The sequence below is a fragment of the Callospermophilus lateralis genome, chromosome 7 (genome assembly GCF_048772815.1).
Source record: "Callospermophilus lateralis isolate mCalLat2 chromosome 7, mCalLat2.hap1, whole genome shotgun sequence".
NCBI classification, from domain to species: domain Eukaryota; kingdom Metazoa; phylum Chordata; class Mammalia; order Rodentia; family Sciuridae; genus Callospermophilus; species Callospermophilus lateralis.
The window spans coordinates 92,488,093-92,516,054 of record NC_135311.1 but is presented as its reverse complement, the minus strand read 5'-3'; the positions used below and the strand labels follow the sequence as shown (position 1 = coordinate 92,516,054).

Here is a 27,962-nt window from a genome sequence, read left to right as displayed (position 1 = left end):
ATCAAGTGCCCAATCCAGGTTTTTGCCCATAGCAGGTACACAGTAGGTCCTTATGGAATGTTAGAATGAAAGGAGCTAGAATTTTCTTTATGCTTTTGTTTCTCCATCTTATGGTGAAGTAATCAAGACTTCTGAAGGATCTCAATGGGGATGGGGGGGACTGTGATTTAAGTAGCTCCTGATTTTCTTAGCTTAACAGCAAATCTGCACACATAAAGGTCCCAGTATATAGAGTGACACAGGCTCCAAAGATGAGTCATAGTCTTCAACATTCATAGGAAACTCCCTGTGAGGAGTCCAAACACACTATGTATACAAGGTAACCAGTCTAGTGCCTCTTTATATGTCATAATTGATTTTATACATTCATGTTATTCTTGCCATAGATACCAAAGACAAGTGTCAACATCATTTTATAGATGAGAAACAGGCCAGAGAATTCAACTGATCACCTACAGTGAAATAGCAAATTCTTGTAATTGACATGGCTAAATATTATGGGTCCTGACTCCTATTCTAATGGCCTCCCTATAATAGATCACTAAAGACAAGACATGTTTCTCTATTGCTATGTTTTGCCTGCTGACACTTGAAAATCTTAACATCTAAAACCAAACTAGAATCTCTGCCCTCACCCAGACTCCCTTTGGCCTGTGCTCCATATATCAGTTATGAGCAGTTTTGTTTTGCTGCTTGCCTAAGCTTGAGACCCAGAAACAACCCTGACTCCTTCCCCACTCTCCTTTATAAAAAGCTTCTCTCGGCTGGCAATTGCATGTAGTTCCTGTGCCAGACACCAAAGTAATGAAGATAAAGTTTTTGCCTATAGAGAGTTTAAAACCTAGTCGTGTGTATGTGTACATTGGTGGGAGGGGAGTGGGGGAGAAAAGTCAAAACAGATAGTAGGGTGCTAAGTTAAAAAATGATAAAGGTAAACTGGGGCACGTGACTCAGGCCTTGGGCTCTGATCTGAGTCTTACAATGTGAATGGAAACTTCCAGATGAGACATTTGTAGCAAGTGCATATTTTGAAATCTATAAAATGAGTTGCCAGAATGGATCTTTGTTTCAGAGGGAATGAGCATCAGAAAATAGAGCAGCACTAAGCCATATGTGAATGGATCATGTATGTCAGTTTGGGTTTGGTTTGTTTTTGTTTGATTTGTTTATGTTTTTACTCTGAAGGCAACCAGCTGAGGGGGCACTGGAGGGCTTTGAGGATGGCTAGAAGTGTAGTTAGTCTGGCAAGGAGGGGAAACGGGCGTAGACTGTTCTATTCATCCAAGAGTGGGTGGTGGAGAGGGACCAAGGCATATGCAGGATGGCTGGATGAGGGTTGAATGGGGTGGGGTAAAGGGGAGAGTCAGTGTAGACCACTCTTTGAAGTTGTTCAAGAAAAGTAGAGAAATCCATGGTAACTTGGAATATGGGAAGGTCTTTATTGTTTTTGCTGCCATTAATGTACTTTGAAAATAGTTTATGCTAAAGACACAAAAACAGTCTGGGAAGCCGTTTAACGTCTTGGATTAGTGGCCCCTAACCTAGCTGATGATTTATCTGAGTCATCTTGGCTGCTTTGTTTAAAACAAACAAAAACTATTCTTTGGCTGCCAACCCAGACCCAATGGATCCAAAGGTTGACTTGGTAGAGATTGGAAATCCATAGGTTTCAGACAGGCTTGGGAACGACATTTTTTGTTAACTTTCTGTTGTTCCTTTCATGAGTGAATTTGGAGATCTCCTCATCCTTTGGGCTTCTTGTAAGTGTGTCCTAGGACAGGAAGAAGGTAGAACAGTAGATCCTTTCTGATTACGAATGATCCAGAAGTTTATCCTAGGTTTTCTGAGCCCATGAGCAGGCTGTCTCAAATGAATCAAGGACAGAATGGACTGGTTAATTTTGTGTAATATACTTAACCTCAAGTGGGTATGAAAAGCCCTGAACTTGGAACAGAATCTGAGATTTAAGGATGTCCTTTCCTAAGTATTAGACTAAAAATAAATACAAGGAAGTAGGAAAGGATCACTGAGTTGCTGCTGGAAGCAAATTTGTCCAACTGTCCCTAATTTAACTTGACGGTGGGCATGCGGTGATGAAGTCTCTGGGTCCCATTCAGGACTCTTCCCTTTTTGAAACAGAATGTCCTTAGCCATCAAATGGGAATAATGCTACCTCTTGGTCAACCTCCACATTCTGACTCTTGCTGGCTAGTATGTCCTGGAATTTTAACCTCTCTATGCCTTGGTTTTCTGAATAAAACCTACCTTGTAGGGTTGTTGTAAGAAAGAACTGAGATACTGTATTTAAAAGAATTAATAAAATATCTGGTACGTGGTTAAGTACTTAATATGCTTGCCACTCCTGGAGCATCATACAAAGGACCCAGGAGTCTCTGAAATATGGTCCCTCCAGATTACAAGGTAGCACTACTCAAGGTGGAAGTGAGGAGTGGAAATTTGAAAGGTAGAATAGGTTATGATGCCAGGAATTTTATTTAGGGTCCTCAGAGTATTGTTTTACTTCTCCAAAATGTTTGCTATTTCACAGACTGTTCCTGAGAGGTGCTACATAAATTCTGGTCTGTTGAGGATGTGTGTGTTTGTGTGTCTGTTAGGATAGCTCTTGTATGTTCTGTTCATCAGGCTGTGGGAGGTGCGCTGCTTGGTGTGCTTGGCTGAGTGCTGTTGGGCTGGGCATGAGAAAACCTAGAGTTCTTGAGTTGGCACAAACTTCCCACTACAACTGTTTTCTTTTTGTCCCTACCTCTGGTGAATAATATTGAGAAAAACAAAAGTCTCCACCCAATTATAATTGGTTTCCCATAGATGGGGTGGTTTAAGGATTCAAAAAGGCTGGCCAGGAATTTTGGGGACATGGTTAGGTTTTGTTTTGACTGGGGAGGCCAATGACAAAAGAACCGGTTAGACAACGTGGATGGTAAAATTAGAAGGAAAAAGAATCTGGTGCCCATATATTCACATGATTCACAGAAAATTTATTACACTATATGCTGGTGAATCTTGAGACACAATAAATGAGAAATAGAGAGCACCTGAAAAGGGGAAAGGCATATTTTTTCAGCTGCTTATCTGATAACAGTTTGCAGTGGCTATTACAAAATTATTGGTCTTTGTTTAGAATTAGCATGGGAACCATAAGAAAAATAGTCAGCTCGTCGAAGTCCTTACCTGGAGAGCATAGAGCTTGCTGGAAAACCCGTTTCCATTTTGAGATATTCTTTCATCAGCATTTGATGGTGCAGAAATAAAAGAGCTCCTATACTCAAGAGCTTTACCTATGGAGGTGCTCTGGGCAAGAACATGCAGCACCCCAAGAAAGGTGGTAAACACCTCTCCACTGAGGCCTCTCTCCTGTGCTCTCACTGCAGCAAACAGGGAATCTTCCATTGGTTTAGTAGAAAGTATTCTGGACCCAAAGGCAAAAGGTATGACCCCTGCATCATGCTTCACCCAGAATCGAGACTCAATAAATATTTGAAAGGCAGGAAGGAGGGAAGAAAGTGAGTTTACTAAATCCACTGATTGGACTTACCTCCTACCATTTTAACAACTTTATGGTCATGGTTAAGTCACCTCCCCTGTCTCGGCTTCAGTTTTTTCCTCAAAAAAAAAAAAAAAAACAGTAATTATGTTGAATTTATAAAACATATTTATAACATTTCATAAAAAAATAAGTAAAATGTCTGACCTATCATTATGATTTTTATCTAAATCCCATCTCCATCTGCTGATGGCCATCTGCTTAGCACCCTGGGAATTTTCAGTTGGTAGAGAAAGTTCAGGGTTGGCATCACCATAACCTGCCAGTTTCTTATTATAGGCCTTTGATGTTTTTGTTTTTAGAAGTATTTTGTTTTTTCCTGGGCTGCTGTAAACTTACTCGTATTGATATAAAATAGGGTCAACACTGAGTACCTTGATGTCTACATGTAGCTGTTTCGAAAGTGCACCTTCATAATAGTGGTCCTCACAGTGAAACCTTCTCAATAAGCTGATTTCTAATCCATACGAATATTAAAAGCAGCAAGAGTCTCTTAGAATAAGGTCTTTTTAATCTAGTGATCACAAACCCTATCCCCTCCCAAAGGATTCCTGAATAGAATTAAAGGTATTCATGGATTAATTTGGATGTTAAATAAATTAGGTCCTTATTTTCACTACCCTCTAATTCGCTGATTATATTGAGGCAACACTCCACAGTGACTTGCCATACTAGTGGCTGCCATTAAAGAAATCATGGCAAAAAAAAAATGACTGTTTTTTTTCCGAGAGAATGGTTGCTAAAGATGTCTTGTAGTACCATCATATGCTCATCTTGATTTCCCAATTATGGAAGATAATGGACTAATAGATTGTATTATTCCATTGTTTTACCACAGCAAAATACATGAGGCAGGCTAATTTATACCGAAAAGAGATTTTATTTTGGCCGGGGACTGTATATAGAGATGGCCTTTCTTCTGGCAGAGCACTGAGGGAGCACGGGATATTTTATAGCAATGGCAGAGAGCGCACATGTGTGTCTGTATTCACTAGTCAGTCTGTCTCCTTACTCAGCCACCAGTCATGGGGGCACCACCTTGAGGACTTATCTAATTCTAATTACTTCCCAAAGGTCCCGCTTCTAAACACCATAGTCAGATTTAAGTTTCTGCCTTAATATCTCACAATAGGGATTAAACTTCAACACATGAACCCTTGAGGGACACACTCAAACCATTTCCAAAGATTAGCATGGGCCTACCATTAAATCTTTCTTGATGCATTAAGAAGGAAGTGCATATAATGCTATAAACCTGAATTTTTAATATTTCTGAAAACTATTTCACTGTAATGGAGATGTTAATGTCCTCTGACTTAGAGTTGGTTGGAGGAGGATTGTCCTGAACTTGTGACCAGATCCAAAGGTTTCCGTTACACAGTCTTAAGCAAAATCCCAAAACAAAATTTTTAGGACTAAACACAATTTCTACTGGCCTCCTGATGGTCTGCTGGGCTTTATCCAAATACTTTTAAGCTATTAAGCTTCATTCTGGCTTTTAAGGGCTTACAGTAAAAGAGATTCTATAAATGCTTCTATAATTAACTTATTACTTGAGATGAGAAAACACTTCCTCTCGTTGCTCTTACTCATCAGAGATTACAGCTTGTGATGGCTCCTCATTTTTTAAAGGCCGGCATTAAGTTTTCTCCATCATGCTCATCTAAATAACATTTCCGATATGTTTGCACATTTTGTACATAGTGCTGACATAGCTTTTAAATCAATAGGAAGTAAGGTTGCTCCCTCTTTCCCTTTTTTTCCTTCTTTCTTCTTTCTCTCTTTCTTTTTTTCTACAAACTTTCTGAAAGCCAATTGGAACTTTATTCTTCCTCTCTAGTTATAAATCCATGGTCTCTGACTTATAGTGGTGCAACTTATTATTTTTCAGCTTTATAATGTCACAAAACTGATACACATGCAGCAGAACTCATCCTTTACATTTGAGTCTTTTTCTGGACTTGTGACATATGGGATGATATTCTCTCCTGATGCTAGGCAGTGGCCTGACTGGCTACCAATTAGTCATATGATCCCATGAGCAAGTATCCTATACTCTGTTTCTAGTGCCTTTTGGATATTCTGTTCAGGGTGTTCCATCTTACATCTACAAAATGTCCATCCAGGTGTTGTATGAGATGCAACACCAGCTCAATGCTATGCATGTGTTTGAGGTAGGCGAGGCTAAGCTATGATACTCACTCAGTAGGTGAGATGTCTTAATCATTTTTATTTCATATTTTCAGCAATGCAGGGTTTATCAGATGTCACCTGATTGTAAGCCAAGGAGCATCATCCATTCTTCCTGTTGACATTCATTCTTTACCTTTTTACCACTCTTTTCTTTTGAATTCTAGAGGGTTTTTAGGAACTCCTTGTCCAATCCATTGCTTTGCACATGAGGAAATAATTGAAATAATAAAATTTCATAGGGGAGAGAAGTCAAGAGACTTAGCCAAGATCTTGGTTCACCCAGCAAACACTGGCAGTGCTTGCTAACCTCCAGGCCTGTGGGAGGCACTGGGAGTTTGATGGACAGAGCTGATTGGTTCCCGCCTTCACATAGCTTACTGTGCCTCTGCCTGTGAGGTGTTAATCAAATATCCTCATAAATAAATACACAGAGCATTACCAAGTTTTACTGTGAAGGAATTTATTGGGTATTATACAAGAGGGTGAAAACTGAGGGTGGTCAGGAAAGGACCTCTGAAGGTGAGATTTAAGACAAAACTTGAAGGATACAAATAGAGCTAAGTGGTTGAAAAGTGGGAGAAAAGAGTTATCTCAGCCCTAAGGCTTGCCTTGTACAAAGGGCCTGGCACATTTGTGGAACTGAAAGAATTAGCTGTTGATGCTCAATGTAGTGAGCTAATGAGGAAGAAAGTGAAATTGGAGCATTCAGAGGAACCAGATTGTACAGGGTTTGTAGAATTTGGATTAAATGGTAGATACAGTACCATGGGAAACCTATGAAAGGTTTTAAGTAAAGCAACAGTGGGATCTGTTTTACATTTTTGGAAGATGCCTCTGGAGCTCTGTGGAGAGGAACTTTAAGGTCAGATGTCTTGCCAGGCTCAAGATGGGACTTGAACCATGGCTGCTCATTCCCAGTCCATTCTGACCTGTCACAGTCTTCCTTCTAGTACGTAAGTGCCAGCATGAGGTAAATAGAAAGTGCACAGTAGTACTGGGCCCATGTCCAAATGGCCTTCTCCCCTTGCTCAAGTTGACAAAATGCAAGAAAAAGAGTCCTAAGGCTCCTATCTCCAACCTGTTGAACACCTACAGAAGATTAAAATGTCTCAGCTATACAGTTTCTTGGTCACATTAAAGCCTCCTCTCTCACCGGGCACTGTGGTGCATGTCTTTAATCCCAGTGGCTCGGGAGGCTGAGACAGGAGAATTGAGAGTTCAAAGCCAGCCTCAGCAATGGCCAGGCATTAAGCAACTCAGCGAGACCCTGTCTCTAAGTAAATACAAAATAGGGCTGGGACACTCAGTGGTTGAGTGTCCCTAAGTTCAATTCCTGATAACCCCCAAAATAAATAAATAAATAAATGCAAGCTCCCTCTCTTGTCTAAAATATACTATTTGTTGTTCAGTGTTGCTCAGAGTCATGCTCGCTGCGATACAACAGATGTCTGTGCCATCCTCAGCTAAAGCTGGTGGGTAGTGGCAAACCCTTGGGCGCTGGCCTTCCCAGCTTATTGTGCTAGTCCTGGCAGTTCAACAGTGTGTTTTTTCACCCATAATTAATTCTTATTTCAATTATAAAGTTATTTCTCTTTGTTAAGTATCTCTTTAGTTGTACCTATTTACCTTGTATATTTACAAACAAATGCAAGTTATTATTTTGATTGACAAGGACCTGTATATTCATTCATATATTTATTCTGCTTCTCAAGAAAGACTTAGGTTTGCCTGTTGACTGCTAACTGATTCAGAATGTATTTCAGACACACAGAAGTACAAAAGTGTTCTAGAAAGAATAAGGGCTGTAGAGCCAGACACCTCCAGATCAAGTCATGCTTTTCTGGCCTTGAGTAAGTTCTGCATCTATGAAGTGAGAATAAAAGAAAAAACTCATGGGGTATATTTGTCAGCTTTCCATCATGGTGACAAAATACCAGAAGAAAAAATGAAGTTAAAGAAGGAAAGATTTATTTTGGCTCAGTTTGAGAGGTTTCTGTCCATGATTACATGACTCCACTGTGTCTAGATCTGAGGTGAAGCAGAGGCAGAGCATCATGGTAAGAGGGTGTTAGAAAATCTGCTTAGCTCATGGAATCAAGGAAACAGAGAAAAGAGGAGGCCAGGAACAAAATATAACCTTTGAAGGCATATCCCCAGTGACCTGCCTCGTCCAAATAGGTTTGCACCACTACCTAGTACTGCCACAGGCAGGCAACAAATCTGTAGCACATGGCCTTTGGGAGATATTTCAGATACAAACCGTAACAAGGGGCAATTATGAAAAGTGGCACGCTGTATATATAGATTGATGCTCAATAAAATTGTGTGTTTTATTAGCAAAACAGCTTTATGGAGGAATATTGATATCCAATTTATTGATATCCAATAAATTTTACATTTTAACATGTACAGTTACTACATTTTGACATGTATAGACCCATGAAATCATCCCATGAGCAGGCTTTCTGTCTCTCCATTTGCCTGTCAATTTCTGTGTTAGTCGTATAGGCAAACATTCTCAGCAAGTCAGTGGTATTTGGAGAAGGGAGTGGTTAGCATTGTAAAAGACTTTAAATTGTCATTGCTTTGATATTGATGCAATTAAAATATTAAGTTTGATTAGATTTGGTATTAGAGGAGAGTAAGATTTTTTGAACTTATGGACACAAGCACAAGTTGTCTCAGCCTGTGTGCGGCAGATACCAGCTGCACAACTCTCAGAGAACTTGTGCCTGGATGTGAAAAGAACTGGGGACCCCTGCTTCAGGGATACAGATACAGGCCCTGCCCATTAATAGCTTAAAGCTTGATGCTGTGTATCATGGACTCATGGGTTGGGCATCTGCCCAGATTTTTTTCTGGATAGCTTCCAGCATGTATGAGGAATGAGTGTATAGGACTCTGTGTTTGGACACCAGCCCAACTGGCTAGAACATGTAACTGGCTCATGAAAGGGGGATCCCCTCTGGCCTGCTCTTGTTCACCACTACATCCAGGTCAGAGAAGGGCCTATGTGGATTGCACACCACAGTGATAGATCACCACTGGATTCTGGGGGCCTCATTATCATCATATCCATCATCTTCTGCTAGTATCAAATGGTGGATTAAGTTTAATCAGATGCCAAAGGAATCCTCAGCAAGATTTGAACAACTTTGCCTGATACTGTGCTCTAATGTGGAATGATGATAAGGACCCAGAGTGATCTTTTGTGGTCAGACTAAATGAGTCGTGCACTGTATGAATTCTGATTTATTTTGAAAACACTCTTGGTCTCATTGGCTCTCCTTTTAATAGTTTCACTGGAGTCTATTTATTGTTACAGATGTTACTTTTAAAAGAGGTCATTGAGCTTTTCTTTACATCCAAAAGCAGTGTTTACCTTTTTGTCGTGGGGTAGGCAGAGCTGCCTGGGGAATGGTGTGAATATGAGATCAAGGTTAAGGCTTCAGACCCCAGGAGACAAGCAGAGGCATCCTCATCCATGTTTGCACATGCTCACATCAGCAGATGCCTTGTGAAAGAGTGTGGCTGCTGGTCCAGGAGATGACCTTGACAGGGGCACATTTCTCACAGAGGCGGAGAGCTAAACATCATGGTTAAAGGCCAGCTGTACTCTCAGGTCCCCATCTCGTCCTAAGTTAAACCTCAGGTTTGTCAAAAACCCTTTGGAGATGATAACATTTACCATTAGGAATTTTGTGAAGCTAAGATGTGCTATGGTTCTTTGGTATATATGTTGAGGAGGTACAGAAATGGAAGGATAGCAATTGCTAAAAGTATTGGTTTTGGAAATGCCTTAAATCCTATATGCAGCATATTTTGCACAACTTTATTGGCCTGTCACTGGGTTTTGTAAATATTTGTTGGCATGCAACCACGTTCATTCATTAATACATGTCTGGGACTGCCTTATCACTACAGTGGCATAATTCAGAAGCCTTGAGAGGCTCTGTGTCATCTACAAAGACACAGTGACCATTATTTGGCCCTTTACTGAAGTTCGTGAGCACTGAACCAGACTGAATCAATGTTTCTATGCTGAGAGCTGGTCATGTAAATCATCAATGGGTAGGGGATGGGTGGGAAGTCTGAAGTGTTCCTGCTCATCTGTGGGGCTCACCTTAATTTGATTTAATTTAAACACCTGAAACCTTAGTGTATATTAAAAGTTTCATTTGTTGAGGTGAGAATTTAATGGCCTTATGGTAGGCCATTATTACAAAATTCCTATTAGCACAAAGCGTGTCACATACAGTGCCTGGCAGACGTTTGCTAGCATAGATTCTTGATTTTGTTTCATCGGACCCTACCTAGGCTTAACCCTGGGTAGCCCCAGGCATATGTTCCTGGAAGTAAGCAGGTTGACAGAGGCGGCAACTGTGTGGCAGTTCAGTGGCACAGTCTCATGTTGTCTCATCATTTTCTTCTTCAAAAGTTATAGTTAATGATCAACATAAAACAAGAGGTTTATTTGACCAACATCTTTATGTTTGCTCCATCTTTGGAATGGTTTCAGTGACAGGTGGAGCTGGCTCTAATAGCAGACCTACATCTGTACCTGCCAGGAGGAAGGACGAAGCTGGCATTTTAACATCAGTCAGATATTTTAATTGCTGTCACGTTTGTTAATTTTTGGAAAGAAATCAAAATATTTGCCATGGCTCACAAAGATAGCCCTCAGAAAACATATTGCTGATGGCTGGAAGACGTCTGCTAAGTCAATAAAACTTTAAGCATAATGAATCTCGTTCTGATGGAGAAAGGAACAGGAGCCAAACAGACTGTCACTCTGTGTTCCACTTCATACAGGGCAACTACAGATGACATGCACCTCTGTGCACTGTCTTTTGACAAGTTGGAGAGTTTTGGCCTCTGGCTGGCCTCCTTTCTTGCTAAGTCAGCCTTTCCCATAGCGACCCTACTGTAATGTCCCCACCCCTGCACACTGGTTACCTCGCAAGAAGCAGTTATGTGTTCACACTATATGAATAACGGAAAGCCTCTCTCCCATCAGCTGGCACATAGGAATCATTCCATATGTAACAGCTCTCCTCAATGAGGATGATTCGAGCCCTTCAAGTACCATCTGTGCTATCTCCCTTACTGTGAGTAAGACAGGTGAAGGCAAGGTCAGTGCCATAGGTCTAGTCCTTCTGGAGACAAGGCCTATTAACATCACTGTTTCCATAGTAAGAGAATGGACACCAGCCCAACAGGGACCAGTCCCATGAGGGGAGAGATTAATGCAAATGAATCATTTGTGCTGGAAAAAATAATCCAGGACATAAAATGTCACCCTACAATGTTAAGAATCATAGGTTCACTTAACTGAAACATTGCATTTTCTATTCAAAGGTTGTTTTTTTTAAGAAGCAGAAAGAAATGTTTTGTAGAAAATTTACAACCTCGTATCTAGCGGAATTTCTTCATACTACAAGCAGTTTATGCAAGACAGATGCCTGCAGAGCCAGGCCTGTGTACACCTGTGCATTTGGCGGTTATATTTCATTTTCTTTACTTCTCTAGTTCTTGCAGACAACCTGAAATCCAACCCTGGAATTAAGTGGCAGTATTTCAGTTCAGAAGAAGGAATTTTCACTGTTTTCCCAGCACACAAGTTCCGGTGTAAGAGCACCTATGAACATCGCAGTAGGTATGTAGACTTGCTTAATGAGTTTTTAATTATTGCTTAATAGTGATCTATGTTGAGCAGGCTGCAACTGTGGTTCCACAGAGTGCTTGCCTAGCATGTGCGAGGCCCTGGGCTGGATCCCAGGGCCACAAACAACAAAGAAAAAAGAGGAATCTACGTGAAATATAGATTTCTCATTTCCATACACAGCTGTGCCTGAAAGCTCTAAGTTGAGAAGCTGGTTCTTGTTCTGAAATTATTTCACACTTTGATAACTGGAGATGTGGAAATGCTAGAATAGGGCAGATGATAAAGCTCAGAGCTTTTCAGAAACTAATGCACCAACTACAGAACAGATAGATACTAATGAAATTGAATTGTTTGAAGTACTTAGAATGTGTTGAACTTCAGGCGTCTTTATTGAAATATAAATAATGATATCGCTATAGCACAATTCTAGAACAAAACTCTATAGTATATTGCAGTAGAGTTCATGATTCTCAGCTTTCCTTTTTGTGATAACAGACTTGGTTATACTTTGAAATTTACATACCAATTTCAACTACTAGAAGTTTTAAGGCTATTCAGAAAGCATTGGATTAATGATCACACTACCATCCTGCCTTTCTCACGGAAATAACTTGGGATTGTACCACATAGCCAGAGGGAGAGTAATGGTGAGATAATTTGTATGACAAGTCTCATCAATTTGCAGAACCCTGAAGGCAAAGATGCTTTCCTTTGAGCCCCGACAGTTTCCCATTTGCAGTGTCAGGTGTTTGATGCCAGAACATCTGGAGCTAGTGCGAGGAGGTGCCCACGTTTCACGCCATTTTCTGGAATCTAAATAAACAATGACTTTAGCTTCCCTTCATCTTGCCTTTAAATTGTATCTAGGATTTTTCCCCACAGAAAATACCTCTGCATTCTTCCTAGGAAGAAAACTTTTTATTGTTTGTATTGTCTCTTCCATCCCTCCCTAGCCACTCTGGTGGGGACTTGGGTGTCTTGAAGACTGGACCAGAAGTCATGTCGCTGGCTTCTAGTTAGCTGTCTCAGGAGAGCAAAGGCTATTGTGAACCATCTGATTCTCATTTGCTTCTAGGATACAGCTTAGATGGTGTGTTGCTTCTAACGAAGCACCTGTGAGGGATAATCCAAAAGGGAGAGCAAGACCTTGTCACAAGTCAGCATTCGCCAACGCCACACAACTGGGAGGTTTCCCTGTGTCTCCAGCCTAAGCCTTATAGATTGCTATTCCCATTTCTACTTGTACCAACTGCTGTCCTCTGATGCCTTTGTGAGATCTCTGCAACCCTCAAAAGAGTGGAGTGTGTTTCAAAACATAGCAACATGAGAAAGAGACCCTGAATACCAGTCATGCTGAGTCAGCCTTCCCATTTATATATTTAACCTTGAATTTATGTATCCCGCAGAAGCAGATTTAACAACATCATGAGACAATGTTAATGCATATCCCACTTTTCATTTGCATTGCGTTCAGTTGGAATGAAGGAAGTATTTTGTTTTAAAGAAAATCCTCTTCCCCTCATTTGGAGAACCTCAAAAATGAAGTATTTAACCTAGTTGTCTGTTGGGATGGTCAGATGTTCCTCTTTTTGTTTCTGTTTCCTGTTCCATTTCTATGGTCACCTCTCCTGGATTCATTTTATCCCATTTCCCTCCTGGCTCAATGGTATTGACCAGTAAAAATGTAATAATGGTACTTTAGTATTAATTCAGGGCTGTTGGCTTCAAAACAATTAGTGTAAACTTGGCCAGCTTTTGAGGGTTTTTTGTTGTTGTTGTTTTTTGTTTTCTTTTTTTACTTTGCGTACATTTCTCAATTTGTGCCCAGGTTTTTGTGACTCAACTGGCATCTAAGATTTCACAGAAAAATTTAGTGTTTTAGGAGTATCAATAAAGGAGAGAATTCTCTTGAGGCTGTTTTGCTTTCCTAAACTCTCCCTAATTTGTTCCAGCTTTAAAACTGTGAATAGAGACCTCATTAAACCTCTTCTCACAAACCCTCCTGCACCGCACATTAGCAGAAGGCTGCTCTGGTTGAAGGCATTTCTCCTTTGTGGTTACACTCCACCCTCTTTTTCTTAATGTTGGCAAACAAAAACCTAGCAGAAAGAGTGGGGATCACAGGCTTGGACAAATTTTGGTGGCATGGTCTTAAATGCTCAGATAAGGGGCCTTTGGGAGGCTAACCTATGTGGATAGTTTTAGCACAGAAAGGAAAAGGGGTCTTTTAGCAGGAGTGTTTATGTGCAAAGAGAGAAACAAAACCTGTCATTCAAAGCTGCCTAGCACATCCACGGGTTATGGACTAGCTCACTTCTTGCACTCTGTCAGTCTGTGAAGAATTCAACACTAGCCAGTAGACCTTCTCTCCCTCTTGGCTAGTTTCTACAGCCCAAGGGTCCACCAGTTCATTTCCTGCAACAGAATGGCATTGCCATGCAGAAATGAAAGGTGATTCTTAAGTGTGCTACAAAAAAAAAAAAAAAAAAAGCCAACTTCCCAGAGGATTTGCCTCCTAAAAACTCCCCTCATCATTAAAGTCATAAATTCCCAATCCCTGTTTTAACACAAAATGTTGTCTTCAGGTGGTATTTTTAGTGCACCAATTTGGTTTCTCCCTCCGTTCTGATTTCTCCCTCCTTGTGCATCAGAAGAACACATAAATACCGCCTTACCCACGCATCTGTAGTGTCCAGAGTCGTGTTAGGTTGAGGCCTTTCACCTGTACCAGAACTGACTCCAGAGGGCCTCTTCTCCCTCTAGACCCATCTACGTCTCTACCGTACGGCCACAGTCCAAGCACATCGTCGTGATCCTGGACCATGGGGCTTCAGTCACAGACACCCAGCTTCAGATCGCCAAGGACGCTGCTCAGGTCATCCTCAGCGCCATCGATGAACACGATAAGGTGACATGGTCTTACTGGTCCCTATGGCATGGGGTCTTCCTTGAAGGTCTTTTTAAAATTATTTTACTGTTTTATGATATACTGTTGTATGCCACATAGCAACACTGTAAGTCAATAACGGACCACATATACACCAAGGGTCCCATGAGATTGTAATATAGCCTCAGTTTATAGTAGGTAATAGATCTAGCTTTGTGTAAGTAGATTGCACTGCTACTTAGAACATAGAGTGTAACAGAGTGTGCGATATTCACACAAGAGCAAAATTGCCTAATTATGCATTTCTCAGAACACCTCTCCATCATTAAGCAGCACATGCCTATGCATTTTTAATCCATCTTTTTAAAATAATTGTGAGAACGGAGAGTGATTTAATTTTTATTTTAATGTTTGTGAAAGCTACTGACAATCTGACAAACCTCCCTTTTAACTAATACCACCATCAAGCAGAGTCCACTTCCTTGATGGCTCCTGTAAATATTTGTGATGAGCTAGAACTTTCACAAAGTTATGCTGTGGAGGAGAAGGGTAAGGGAATCTGGGTGCTAATGGGTGGCTGAACTTTATCTCAAGATTAATGGGAAGTGAGGGAAAAAGGAAGACTACTAGAGGTTACTAATCTCAGAGCACACCTTAGCAATAGGTTCAGCTAATGATAATCTATTGCCTTCAGGTATTTTCTTCTTCATCATTCTGACGTTTTCATCTCCAAGGGTTTTACTCATGAACCCAGTTGATTAGAGTATACCCACCATGCCCCTACCCCCAGCCTTAACTCCAGTTTATAAAACAAGATGGCTAGTTCCTGCTAAGGTCATTCTTTGTATGAATTTGGCTTTCTGTTGTTTTTTTAATGTTATATGTGAACACTGTACCGCTACCTCATTTGGAGATCAAAACCAAACTCTACAGTCCCCTCACCTTTTACTAATCCTTTTCAAATTTGATAGATCAGTGCCTCCAGGCATTTACTTTTAAATTCATAAGCTGTTCTATAATACTTCTCACTGATTGGGTTTTTCTGATTCTTAAAAATCCTGGCCAGCACAGTGGCACACACCTATAGCCCCAGATGTGGGGTCAAGAGGATGGCCTGAGCCTGGGAGCTTGGGGCCAGCCTGGGCAACAACAAGACACCCCCATCTCTAAGTTCTAAAACATTCTTTAAATGGTGGGATAACAAATTTTGTTGTGTTATTTTTCTCCCTTTCCTCCAGATTTCGGTCTTAACTGTGGCAGACACTGTCAGGACTTGCTCACTAGATCAGTGCTACAAGACCTTCCTGTCTCCAGCCACCAGTGAGACGAAAAGGAAAATGTCCACCTTCGTCAGCAGCGTCAAAGCTTCAGACAGTCCCACACAGCACGCATCAGGGTTTCAAAAGGCATTCCAGCTGATTCGAAGCACAAACAATAACACAAAATTCCAAGCAAGTAAGTGTCTTTTGAGAATTCATAAGCTTAACATAGGAACCAATAGGACTATTGAGTTCAGAACTGTGTTTAGAGAGTTGTTTTTTGGTTTTTTTTTTTTTAGTCACTTTGGGTTAAAATTTTCACTTACTGTCTTCATGGTCACTTAATACGAGGATCTTACTAGATTTTCTCATCCTTTCCAACCAGAGGTGGTCAGTTTGCATGATTTCTTGACTCCTAGGGTTTCCTTTTCCTGCTTCTTTATTAAGAACATGTCCTCACTTATTTCCTAAGGGAATATCCACATCCTTTTCAGTGTTAATTGGCAGCTCTGCCTGCCTGTGGACCTGGGGTCGATGCCTGCTTATGCGCATGTGCACTTGAAGGGGGCTGCTGGAATTCTTGCCTTGATCCTTCCTTCTTCTAACCAGCTGTCATTTAGATGAGCACAGCCCTTCAAATGTACAAAGACACTCTAATTTAATTTTCATGTATTAAAGAAAATCTGGAATCAGGGTGCATGCTAACATAAAGGAAGGAATATTTGAAATGGAATTCAAGCTTTGAAACTACTGGAAGGAATCTGTTTCATTTTCCCTTTTATATTCAAAAATCTGTTTGGAGCTTTTTTTCTTTTTTTGAAAACATTAATATATCCTATTGAGATAAATTTAAGGAATGCATTTTCAAGCTCTTCCATGTGTCCGTGTTTAAATGAAGACAGCACTGATAAGCACAAAGCATCGTGCCTGGCACATAATGGACCCTTGAAAGAAGGAAGCTACTGTAATTGTTACAAATGATGATACTATGTGCAGTAATGGCTTTGTCTTTCTTTGTAAAAAAAAAAAAAAAAAAAAAAAAAAGTTACCAAAAAGTTAGCAGTTTAAAACAACATACATTTATAATCTCATATTTTCTATAGGTCAGGAGTCCAGGCACATCTTTGCTGAGTCTTCTATTTAGGGCCTCATGAGGCTACAGACTAGGTGTCATCCAGGGATATTGTCTCATTTGAGGTTCTGAGCCTTCTTCTGAGCTTGCATATTTGTTGGCAGAATTTGTTTCCTTGCAACTATAAAATTCATGTTGGTTTGCTTCTTCAAGGCCACTGGGAGAACACCTCTTCTGCTTAAAGTTCCTATCTTGAAGGAAGGCTTGGACCTCTTTTAATGGGTTCATCTGATTAGACCAAACCCACTGTCTTGCCAAAAGGACCTTAATTACATCTCGATGATTTCTTCCATCTCAATCAGATATGCAGCATGACCCACAGGAGTGATGTCCTATCACATTCGCCATATTCTGTTGGTTAGAAGCAAATTATAGTTTATGCCAAGAAAAAAGAATGACACATTGCTCTGGATTCTTTGGATCATCTTAGAATTTTTTCCTGCCAGCATTGGCAAATACCAGCTATCCACAGGCCCATATCACAGGATAGCTAAGTGTTAAATTGAGCATGGTTCAGTAGGGCTGGTGGACAAGATAGATTGGCTAGTTGGTCAGGGCTACAAACCTGTCAGTGATCTTTCCCAGAAGTGTTCTTTCTACCTAATTCTTAGTTATCTGGCCATCATTAGAATTTAAGACCAGTTTGGATTGTTACACTTTCAAATAATGGAGAGAAATATTAGACTAGCAGTTGCAAACCCAGATGCCCACCGTGACCAGGCAGCCAATGTGGGACCCAGCAAGGCAGGAGTATGGTAATGAGGATCAATTGGAGAGCATGGTAAGCCTGAGAGTGTGTGATCCACCAGAAGGGCAGGTGCTTTTGTGTCCAGTCTATTTTTGGCATGCAGAAATACCTGCCCAGTGCTGCCAGATCTTCTGACTCAAGAGAAGCTAGAAATGTGGATTTTTAATGTGAAATTCCTTAGTTTTCAAGTGTTGACATTCATTCAGCTTTAAAGCCACAAATAAAGACCTCATTAAACCTCTTCTCATACGGCTCCCTGCGCTGGACATTAGCAGAACCCTTTTTTGATGGGAGGCATTTCTCCTCTGGGATTTTTGTATGTGTGTGTGTGTGTGTGTGTGTGTGTGTGTGTGTGTGTGTGTGTGTTTGTTTTTCTTTTCTTAATGTTGGCAAACAGAACCATGGCAAGAAGACTGATCATCAAAGACTTGGGCAAATTTTGATGGCCTGGGTTTCAAAATGCTCAGAAAAGCCTCCTTTAGGCCAAGACATTTTTAAGGTTTCAGTCACTATCCTCCCTTTGGCAGCATGCACTGGCAGTTCAGAGAAACAAATACAAATTAGTTTGTATAAAAAAATGCTCTGGGGATTTGCATTGTCCTCTTCATCTAGTGGAGGTTTTAAGGTGCTCTCAAGCAGTATAGCCTAGTGATTTAGTATGTGTTTTGAATTTCAACCGGGGTTCTAGTCTGAAACTTTTCTATCCTTGTGAACCAGAGTAAATTGATTCACCTGTCCTGTCCTCATCCATAAACTGGAGGTGACAGTAAGTTCAAGGTTCCCATCGTAAGTATTCAATAATGTTAGCTGTGGTTATTATAATATTCCATTTCCTACAAGACTTCTCATTCCAGCCAAAGTAAAGCAGATTCCTTAGAGGTCCTAGATTGACCTCAAGCCCAAAGATGGCCAAGGACCACTATAGCCTTGGCAACAGCAAGTGAAGGGTCTGGATACTACTCCTAGGAGCTCAAACTCTACATCATTACTTCATGCCACAGATGATTATTTAACATCCACTGTGTATCTGGTGCTGCTTCATATGTCATGGGGCAAGGTTATTTAAATGAGTAAGACCTACCCTTTATGATTGTTGTAAGGATTAGCCCATGCATGGAAGCAAAGCATCTGCCCCATGTTAGTAGTCATATAAACAGAAACTACATGTCATAAACCACTGTAGCTTTGCATCAATTTGCTCTGTACTAATCCGCAAATCCAAAACTTTTATTCAAAGCTGGCTCTTCTTCAGTCCCATAGTAGATCCATTAGTGGTACCAGTAACCCTTTTAGATTTTTTATTCTAAGTTTGGAGAATGATTGATTAGGGAATCATTTTATAGCCGAAGGAGTAAGATGATTAGGAATGGGAATCAAATTATACGGGCAGAGCTCAAATTTGAATTGCTTTTCCACTTTCATATGGACCCCCAAAAAAACACGATGGTGACTTAAGAGTTTTCAAATGAAGAGTCTGCCCCATTCTTTTCAATTTCCATACTGTGTCTTTTCTCTGCCCCAAGTTTCAATAATTAACCATCCCTAACATTACCATTTGCAAATTTTAAATTTCTTTAAGTGAGTGGTTTAGGGGAAAATATTTTCAGTCAAAAAAGTCAGATCAGAGGCTGGGGTTGTGGCTCAGTGGTAGAGTGCTTGCCTAGCATGCATGAGGCACTGGGTTCGATCCTCAGCACCACCTAAAAATAAACAAATAAAATAAAGGTATTGTGTCCATCTACAACTAAAACAAAGTTTTAAAAAAGTCAGATCAGATTTGACAAATCTGATAACTAAGGATGGAAAAATACGTGTAGGAGTTGAGTCAGGGTTTGGAAAGAACCAGTGAGGATACTTACAGAATATTTGCCTTATTGTTGGAATAGAACGAAAATATGCTTGGCTAATCAACAGCCTGAGGGTGCAGGTCTTCTGGCTTTTCAGTCATGACCCCTGCCATATAACCCAGGTCTTGGTGACAGTGAATTCTATCCAGAACCATAAACCTAAGTAAGAAAACCCAAAGTGTTTTCTTTTAGGTCAGTCCAAGTCTCACAAGGAATTGCCTCGTTCTATATATCAGCCCATGGTACAGCTGTAGCCTCACCTTCCCCTTCCCCAGGTGGAATGGAGTGGTTTCATTCTTTCATTTGTTTGTGTTTTTATTCTGGAGCTTAAATTTTTTAGGATCGTAATAAAATAATTTAATAAAATAAAATAATTTACAGGAATGTACTTACAACACTGAAATAAATATTGACACCTAGTTTAAGATAGGAATTTTCCTAAAACTTTAGGATACACAGACACACACACACAGACACATACACACACACTTGCATCATACATTTGCATCAGTATTCACTTTCCTAATCTCTGAAGACCACACAATGGAATTTATATTTGCACTTAAGGTTTGTTACAGGAGTATTCAATCATCAAAACTGGCTTTAAGACTTGCTTATATATGAAGTGTTGGTAGTATGTAAACAAACTTTGTATTTATTTCTTTGAGTCACATTCTATTAAAGTCACTTTAATTGTCTACAACATTGATACAACAAATTAACATTTCAGTTCTGCATATTAATGAATACTTCAAAACCTAAAATGGAAATTTTCAGACTGAAAGAAATTCTAGCTTTATGTCTTACTATTAGGATAATTTTCAGGGTAACTATATTTGTCGTCTATTATTGTATAATGAACTACCTCAATACTTAATGTCTTAAAACTATAAATATGTATTGGCTCATAGTTTCTATGGGTCAGGAATCTGGGCACAGCACAGTTGGGTGCCTCTGATTCAAGGTGTCTCAGAAGGTTGCCATCAAACAATTATTGTCATCTCCGCGTCCATCTAGAGGAGGATCTACTTCCAAAGTCACATTGTTGCTTGGAGGACTTTCAGTTCTGAGGGCCTCATTGCTTGCCTTTCCATAGGATAATTCCCAACACACCAGCTGGCTTCCCTCAGAGTGAGAAAATACCCACAGCAGGAGCCACAGTCTTTTTATAACCTAACCTATCTTGACATCTTATCACTGCTGATGCATTTGCTCACCACAAGCAAGTTACTAAATTTAGTCTACACTCAGGGAGGCAACCTCCCAAGGACATGATTATCAGAGGTGGCCTTATTGATGGACCAACTTGGAAGTTGTCAAAGTGATTCCAAAAAAAAAAAAAAAAAAAGACAATGATAGGAACCCAAAGAAATAAATATATAACATAAATATTTATTTCCCAATAAAAGGATAATATGCAGGGTGTCCTAAGAATATTAACTGAATCAAAGAACCTCAGATTAGAAAGAAATATAAAATTCACGTTCTTACTTCCCTCCTTCTATTAAAGTGATTGTTCGCCCTCCACCTGTGCATCTATAGTGGTAAGAAGCTTATCACCTTCATCTTTGAGTCCATCTAGTTGATGCAAGTACTTCTCACTTAGCCAGAACTACTTCTCAGTCACTCTGTCCATTAATCCATTTAGAGAGTAATTTTAATTTCACATCACAGGCACTTCTTCAGACCAATAGAAGGGGTGTGTGTTGTTGTTGTTGTTGTTGTTATTGTTGTTCAGCTTCTTCCTCTTCTCTTTTACCCTCTTATGCTATTACCCTTTTACTTATACTTTTTACGTGAATTAACCCACTAGTTCTCACAGCAACCCTCTGAAGTCATGGTGCCATTACCCCATTTTATAGATAAGGAAATGTCTGGTAGAGAGGTTCAGACATTTGTCAAATGACCCCAACACAGCACATAAGTAGCAGAGCTGGATTCTGAGCACGTGGCTCTACGTCCCTGTTTTTACTGTTCCACTGAATGATGGTGATGAGTTTTCAAAATAAAAAATCTACCTGGGGCAAATAACCTTGCATCCCTGAAGAGCCTCTGGAAGAACCATCATCTTAAAGCCTAGTCCCCCCAAAAATGTGGTTCATGGTGATGATCCTTCATCCCTGAGGAAAGAATAAGTCATGTTTGGAATCCTCTGGTTCAGAAAGCTGGAGAGCCCTCCACCTGGGCTGGCTCACATTACTACAGCCAGTGGTGTGTAAAGGAAATCACCTCCTTTTATTTGATAAATGGATCAGGCGCATCTTTACATGATGCTGGATTAAATGAGGCTGCAGTGTCCAGAGAGGACAGGATGGAAAGGAGGCGGGGGTGGGGAGATGAAAGCCACCCATCACTCAGGGAGGAATGGGAACTGGGGGCCTGCAGGTCCTCGGGGTGGGGACATCCAGGAGAAATGAAAAGGCCGCTGCACAGCTGCCTCCAGCCGGAGTCCAAGCATAACCGCAGTTTGTATGTTTTTGTTTAGATACAGACTTGGTCGTCATTTACCTGTCAGCTGGCATTACATCAAAGGACTCTTCGGAAGAAGATAAAAAGGCAACTCTTCGTGTCATCAATGAAGAAAATAGCTTTCTGAACAACTCCGTAATGATTCTCACCTATGCCCTCATGAACGGTAGGCAGTGATTTGAGATTTTTCTTTCAGATGAAAGTTCCCTCTAAGTGAATGCTGTATTTTTTTTTTTTTTAAAGAGAGAGAGAGAGAGAGAGAGAGAATCATGACTGGGCTTTGATGAAGGCTATCAGAGGAAGCGAGCAGCTCTTCTACCTAATGCTGGTGTTCTGGGCAGCTTGGGGTGCCCCTTTCCCTTCATCTCTTTGTCCAGCCGACTGCTCGTTCCTAAACCTCCACTTTCACGGTCTTCAGAGGATTTTGTCCAGCTCCCTTTTTCCAGTTCTCCTTCATAGTCTAGGTTATCCAAGGTTTTGATGCTACGTGGAGGTCATTAACTTCTCTCATTGGTTTCGGCTGCGGGAAGCCAAAGCACTGGCCTAGATTCTTCCATGTCGCCGAGGCTATGAATAGCAACTTTTCCTGTGGAATCTCCTCCTGAAGCCTCTTCAGCCTCTTTCTTCACCTCAGCTTCCATGGCTGTCACGTGGAGATAAGAGCGACCTACTTTGCAGGGCTGTATTAGCCATGGGGCAGGCAAACACTGGAGTAGTACCTGGCACTTCTCAACACTCATTAATAGGAATCGTGTTCCTGTTAAGTGACAGTATTTCAAAGAGGCTTAGTAAATTGATAAGTTCAAGGAAAGGTTTCATTTGTTCCCTTCTGCTGTCCAGCGTGTCCTTCAGGATGTGTGCAATTCAGTTTCCTGCCTCTGCACCTCACTGTTTTTCTTTCGCAGTGCCTTCCTCCTGGCGTCCTTGTCCTCGGTATTCGACCCGTCCTCGGTATTCCTGGTAGCCGACTTCTTTTGTGGTTCAGAGGCCACATCTTGATCATTCAGTCTCCCCCATGTTCTTTCCCAGCAGGTTCTTCTTTAGAGAATCCCTGGTTCTCAATTTTAATCTGGTTTATTTGGATTATTTGGGGAGTGCCTTACTAGTGCAGATTCCCAGTCACCGCCCTCAGATTCTTATCCAGATCCCCTTAAGGAAGGACCTAGGAACCTGTTTTCACCAGGGTGAATTTTCTCTTGGTGTTTTATGGCCAGGTCTGAAAGAACACCAGCTCCTCTGTCCAGCTTCCATATCTGTAGGGTTGTTGTAATAAAAAATAAACTATTAAAAAAATAAATAAAAATAAAAAACCATAAAAATAAATGATGTGTGTTCAAAGTTGTTAACATAGAACCTGGTAAATAACAAGGCAGCTGAAGGAGTGAATAGAGGAGGATGTGATTTCCTGTGGGACAGCACAGCTAGAGGTGGAGGATGTCACTGCTGTCCTGGTCGGGCTCCCTGTTCAGCATGGTGTCCCCACATGTCATGCTTCCTACTCATGAGCATTTCCCCCACTGTATTGCAGTGAGGTGCTCACACAGTGTCCCCTTCCCTGTCCCTCCACTTTCCCCTAGTATGTGAGCTTTGCAGACGTGAACTGTCTCTGTACCCTGAGAACTTGGTACAGGACTGAGCACAGTTGAGGTAGGTGCAAGTCCCTCTCTTTGCCTGGTCACATAACCCTCGGGGTCATCTCTGACTGCTTGTTGCTCCTGTACTTCTGTGGTACCCTGATGATTCCACACTTTCAAACCTCCAGGGACTTCATCCACCCATCCTTATCTCCTTCTCTTTCTCCTTTTCATCAAACCAAACACATACCCACCAGTTATCTCTCTTCCCTCGTTCTCAGAATGCAATTTCTGAGGGTTGTTCACTGGGGTGGACATAATGCCCTTACTCCATCAGGCATGGTTCAGATATGTAAGCAGAGCCACTCTGAGAATTTTGGAATAAAATTTTATTATTGGAATTAAATGTACACAGTTATAGGAGAAACTGGAAAAGCAGAGATCCAGAAAGGAAAGCTGACACTTCAGAAATTATAGTCACCTCAATGGAAGCTTGCAAAGAAGTCTAAAATTGGGAACTCTGAGGAGCCGGTATAGAAGCCTCTGGAAGGTGGTTGGCTTTTCATGGCTGCTGGTCCTTGTGTGCTCTCCGTGAAATATCTTGAACATGCCTAGGGTTGCTGTTGATGAGCAAGCCAACTGAATAGTGGGACAAACTGGAACATTCTATTTCCTCTCTTACTTCATCACCCAAAACTCAAAACACTGGCTTTTGTCATCTTTAACTAGAAAGCATGTAGTTTGGAGAACCTGGGATATGTAGTTTCCAGCATGACCATGTTAGCAGTAGACAATCCAGCATACTTATCAGTCGGCCACCCTACAGACCCTACCTTCTAGCATCCCTAAATTTCATGAAAAACCAACCCTTGATAACTTTCCACCCAACACTGTGCTGCTTTGCCTAGCAGATATTCTTGTCAGTTTTTACATTTTGAGTGAGCCAAGCAATACATGCAAAGAAAGGAAATGTATTTACTGCCTGATTTATCACTTCACCTCTGCCGGCTTCTCAAGGGTGTAAGGTTGGGGGGGGGGGGTCATTCATGGCTTTTGTTGTCATTTACTCTGGAGCATACCCCTGGCCTCCCAATCTCAATTCATACCAAGCAAAGGAAACAATTAGTCACTTCTGACCTAATTTGTCCCAGGTATTATTTTCCTTTCGTTTAGAATTGTATGAGTGGAATTAAATCCAGGTTTATCTAAATACAATGTTTTATGAAAGAAATCATGTCCATTTGATTCTGCCACTACATGAGGAATAAACGTCTAATGCTAGAAAAGTCTGTATTACCTATATAGAAATGATGAAGACACATATGGTAGGTGAACCATGAAAGCTTCAGATTCTTTTCAATGACTGAATGGTTCATGGTTTGCTATTAAAATCTTCAAGAATATGAGGCAAACCCTTTTCAAAACACAATGGTAGAATCTCAATAGTGACGGAGATCATGTGAATTTGTTTACAATGGTACCCATATGTGATCAGTTACTAATCCTTTTGACTGTGTTCCAACAATAGCAAACTAAAAAACATGGTTTATTAAATTTATTTTTTGCTATAGATTACAGATGTTGTAGAACAATACATCCCAGTATGCCTAAATCTTTTTCAAAGTTTTCAAAACCCTCTAAATATAAAAAGTATACATTAAATAAATCAAATTCAGTATTATCCTAACAATATCAAGCATGAAAACATTTGTAATTAAAATGAGATTAAGGAAACAGGGTTTGGAGGCATCACTAAATGCAATCCATAATTCTTTCATTTAGTTTCATGAGATTTTGGCAAGTGGTTTTGTGGGGAAAGTAAGGAATGAAATGGTAAACTTCTTTAAAACTCTTACAATTTCATCTCCTACTTTAAATTAAATACAGACTTGTTAACCATTACTTTTGCTTTCACTTATTAAATGCAGCAAAGGAATCTAAATCTTATAATTAAGCTTTTTGGGGGAGAACACATCCTTGCTGAAGAGGGTTCCTTTATTTACTCATATGTTTTTCATCACTGACCTTTGAAGAATCCCTTTACCCTCTTGGCTATTTAAGGGAAGCCTCTGTCTCAAACTTTGTTCCTCAGCAGGAACTGGTCTTTGTTTCCTGAGTCCATATTGTGTCTGAAAAGACCCCTTTGACTTTGTAAGACCTCATCCATGTCCCTATTGGGTCTAAGTGGTAAGACGCTGTGCATATTAACCCTTTTGCTTTCCATGGTCTTCCCTTGCCTTTGATTTCAGATGGGGTGACTGGTTTGAAAGAGCTGGCTTTTCTGAGGGACCTGGCTGAACAGAACTCTGGGAAGTACGGGGTGCCGGACCGGACCGCCCTGCCCGTGATTAAGGGCAGCATGATGGTGCTGAACCAGTTGAGCAATCTGGAGACCACAGTTGGCAGGTTCTACACAAACCTTCCCAATCGGATGATTGACGAAGCTGTCTTTAGCCTCCCCTTCTCTGATGAGATGGGAGATGGTGAGTTTGGAGAACACCTCCTACTAGAGGAAGGGGAAAAGAAATGAACAGGAAGAAATGGGCACCACTTTCTGGGGGATCCCAGGCCTGTGAAGCCCTCTGCTGTATAACCTGTAACACTGTATTCTACAGCAGAAATTCCCAGCCCCTTTTCTCCTTATTGCCCAAGTCTCAGTAGATAGAATGACATGTTTTTTGATGAGACTTTGTGAGGATTCTTCAGTATCCAAATTTGGTCATTTGGAACCAAGAGGTAGCTTTGCATCACAAATAAATAAAGCTCAGAAGTACTGAAAAGTTTAGCCTCAAAAGCCAGGCACCAGGGCGTACTCAAACAAATAGAAGGAAGGAGGCATCAGATGGGATTCCAAATCCCATCCTTCCATTAAATAGTTGTCCTTGGTAACTTATTTAATCTCATTAATTCTCCATTTTGTCATCTACCCAAAGAAGTAATATTTCTAGTTTTTAGGTATTAGATCCATTATCTGTAATAATTAATTAGCAGTAACTGGCATATATTTTTTTTTAGTTGTAGGTGGACCTAATATCTTATTTTATTTTTATGTAGTGCTAAGGAGCAAACCCAGTGCCTCACTCATGCTAGGCAAGCACTCTACCACTGAGCCACAACCCCAGCCCTTTATTTATTTCTTAATGTACTATTTTACCTTTTCTGTTTTCATCATCGTCATCATCCTAATACCCATGATATGATGTTGGATAAAGCGTTCAGCCTTCACATGATTCAATTTCCTTATCAAAAAAAATGGCAATTATGAAGATTAAATGAAATATTATATATATCCAGTGTCTAGGAAAATGACTGTTCAATATTTTATTCTCAAGGAAATGCAGTCTGTTTATCATGTCCGCATGCATTCTTTTCCCTACATCCCTGACAGCAAAGATTGAATAGGCAGCTTATTACTGACCAGACAGCATCATGAGTCGAGATCTTGTTTTAATGTGCAGTTAACTTGGAACTCTCACAAATACAGATATTCAAAGAAAACTCAAGTATAAAAAGTAACAAGCCTCACCAAGCACAGTGGCACACGACTGTAATCCTAGGGGCTCAGGAGGCTGAGGTAGGAGGAGCAACTTAGGGAGACCGTAAGCAATTTAGTGATACCCTGTTTCAAAATAAAAACTGAAAGGGCTGGGAGTGTGGGTCAGTGGTTAAGCATCCGTGAGTTCAATCCCTGATCCCCCCAAAATAGATAGAAAAATGAACAAATAAATAATAGCAAGCCTACAGAGAAACAGGTAAACATGTTTTTTCTATAAAGAAGAAATATTGCACCAGGTGTGGTGGTGCCCACCTATAATCCCAGCAACCTGGGAGGCTAAGGCAAGAAGACCACAAGTTCAAAGCCAGCCTCAATAGCTTAGTGAGACCCTGTCTCGATAAAAAGGGCTGGAGATGTAGCTCCATGGTTAAGTGCACCTGAGTTCAATCCCTGGTACCAAAAATAAATAAATAAGTAAAAGAAAAAACATGGCAACTGCTATCACACACCTATCTTTCCTCTTTCTGAAAGGGTTCACAGATGTATATAGGGTAGAAACTTACATCTGAAATAAGGTTATTTTATTTTATAGTAAAAACACTGTGTCTTGAATGCAAGTGACCATTGCATTAGGCTGTGTTACTAAGTGCCAGCAACTCATTGTGCCAGGCAGTGGTAGATAAGGCACACAGTTCACCTTTGCGGAGATCTTATGTCTGATCAGAGAAGGAGAGATCAAGAAATCCAGTTAATACTGTGTGAACAGAACAAAGATAGATGTAGATACCTAATCCTGTAGAAAGTTGGGATTAAATAGCCCAATTCTACTACCAATTAGTGGTGTCAGGAAGGGTGGGACCCTTCCTAAAATTCAACTTTGCAGCCCAGAGAGCTACCCAGAATGCTTTAAACCAAATCATGTGTCAACCTTTGGTCACCTGTTGGCTGCGGTAATCCAGTCTTGAGTCTTGTTTTATGAGTCCCGTACAGTTGATTTCAGTCATTGCTTTATAGATCGGTTGAGTTCCCCACATAGAGTGTGTCTTTTCATTTTGTGTTTTCAATCCCTAGAATTATTGGGTGACACATCCTCTAACTCCATGACATGAGGACTTCAGTCTAGGGAAACC

General features: G+C 40.6%; 1 protein-coding gene across 1 annotated transcript in view; it reads left to right on the top strand.

The window, feature by feature from the left end:
• Cachd1 (cache domain containing 1) overlaps nucleotides 1-27,962 on the top strand; it is a 203,978-nt gene that overhangs the window by 136,073 nt on the left and 39,943 nt on the right. The window contains exons 5-9 of the mRNA XM_076862327.2: nucleotides 11,285-11,411; nucleotides 14,184-14,328; nucleotides 15,546-15,762; nucleotides 21,779-21,928; nucleotides 25,586-25,819. Coding sequence (XP_076718442.2) covers nucleotides 11,285-11,411; nucleotides 14,184-14,328; nucleotides 15,546-15,762; nucleotides 21,779-21,928; nucleotides 25,586-25,819 — 873 coding nt within the window. The remainder of the gene's footprint in view (nucleotides 1-11,284; nucleotides 11,412-14,183; nucleotides 14,329-15,545; nucleotides 15,763-21,778; nucleotides 21,929-25,585; nucleotides 25,820-27,962) is intronic.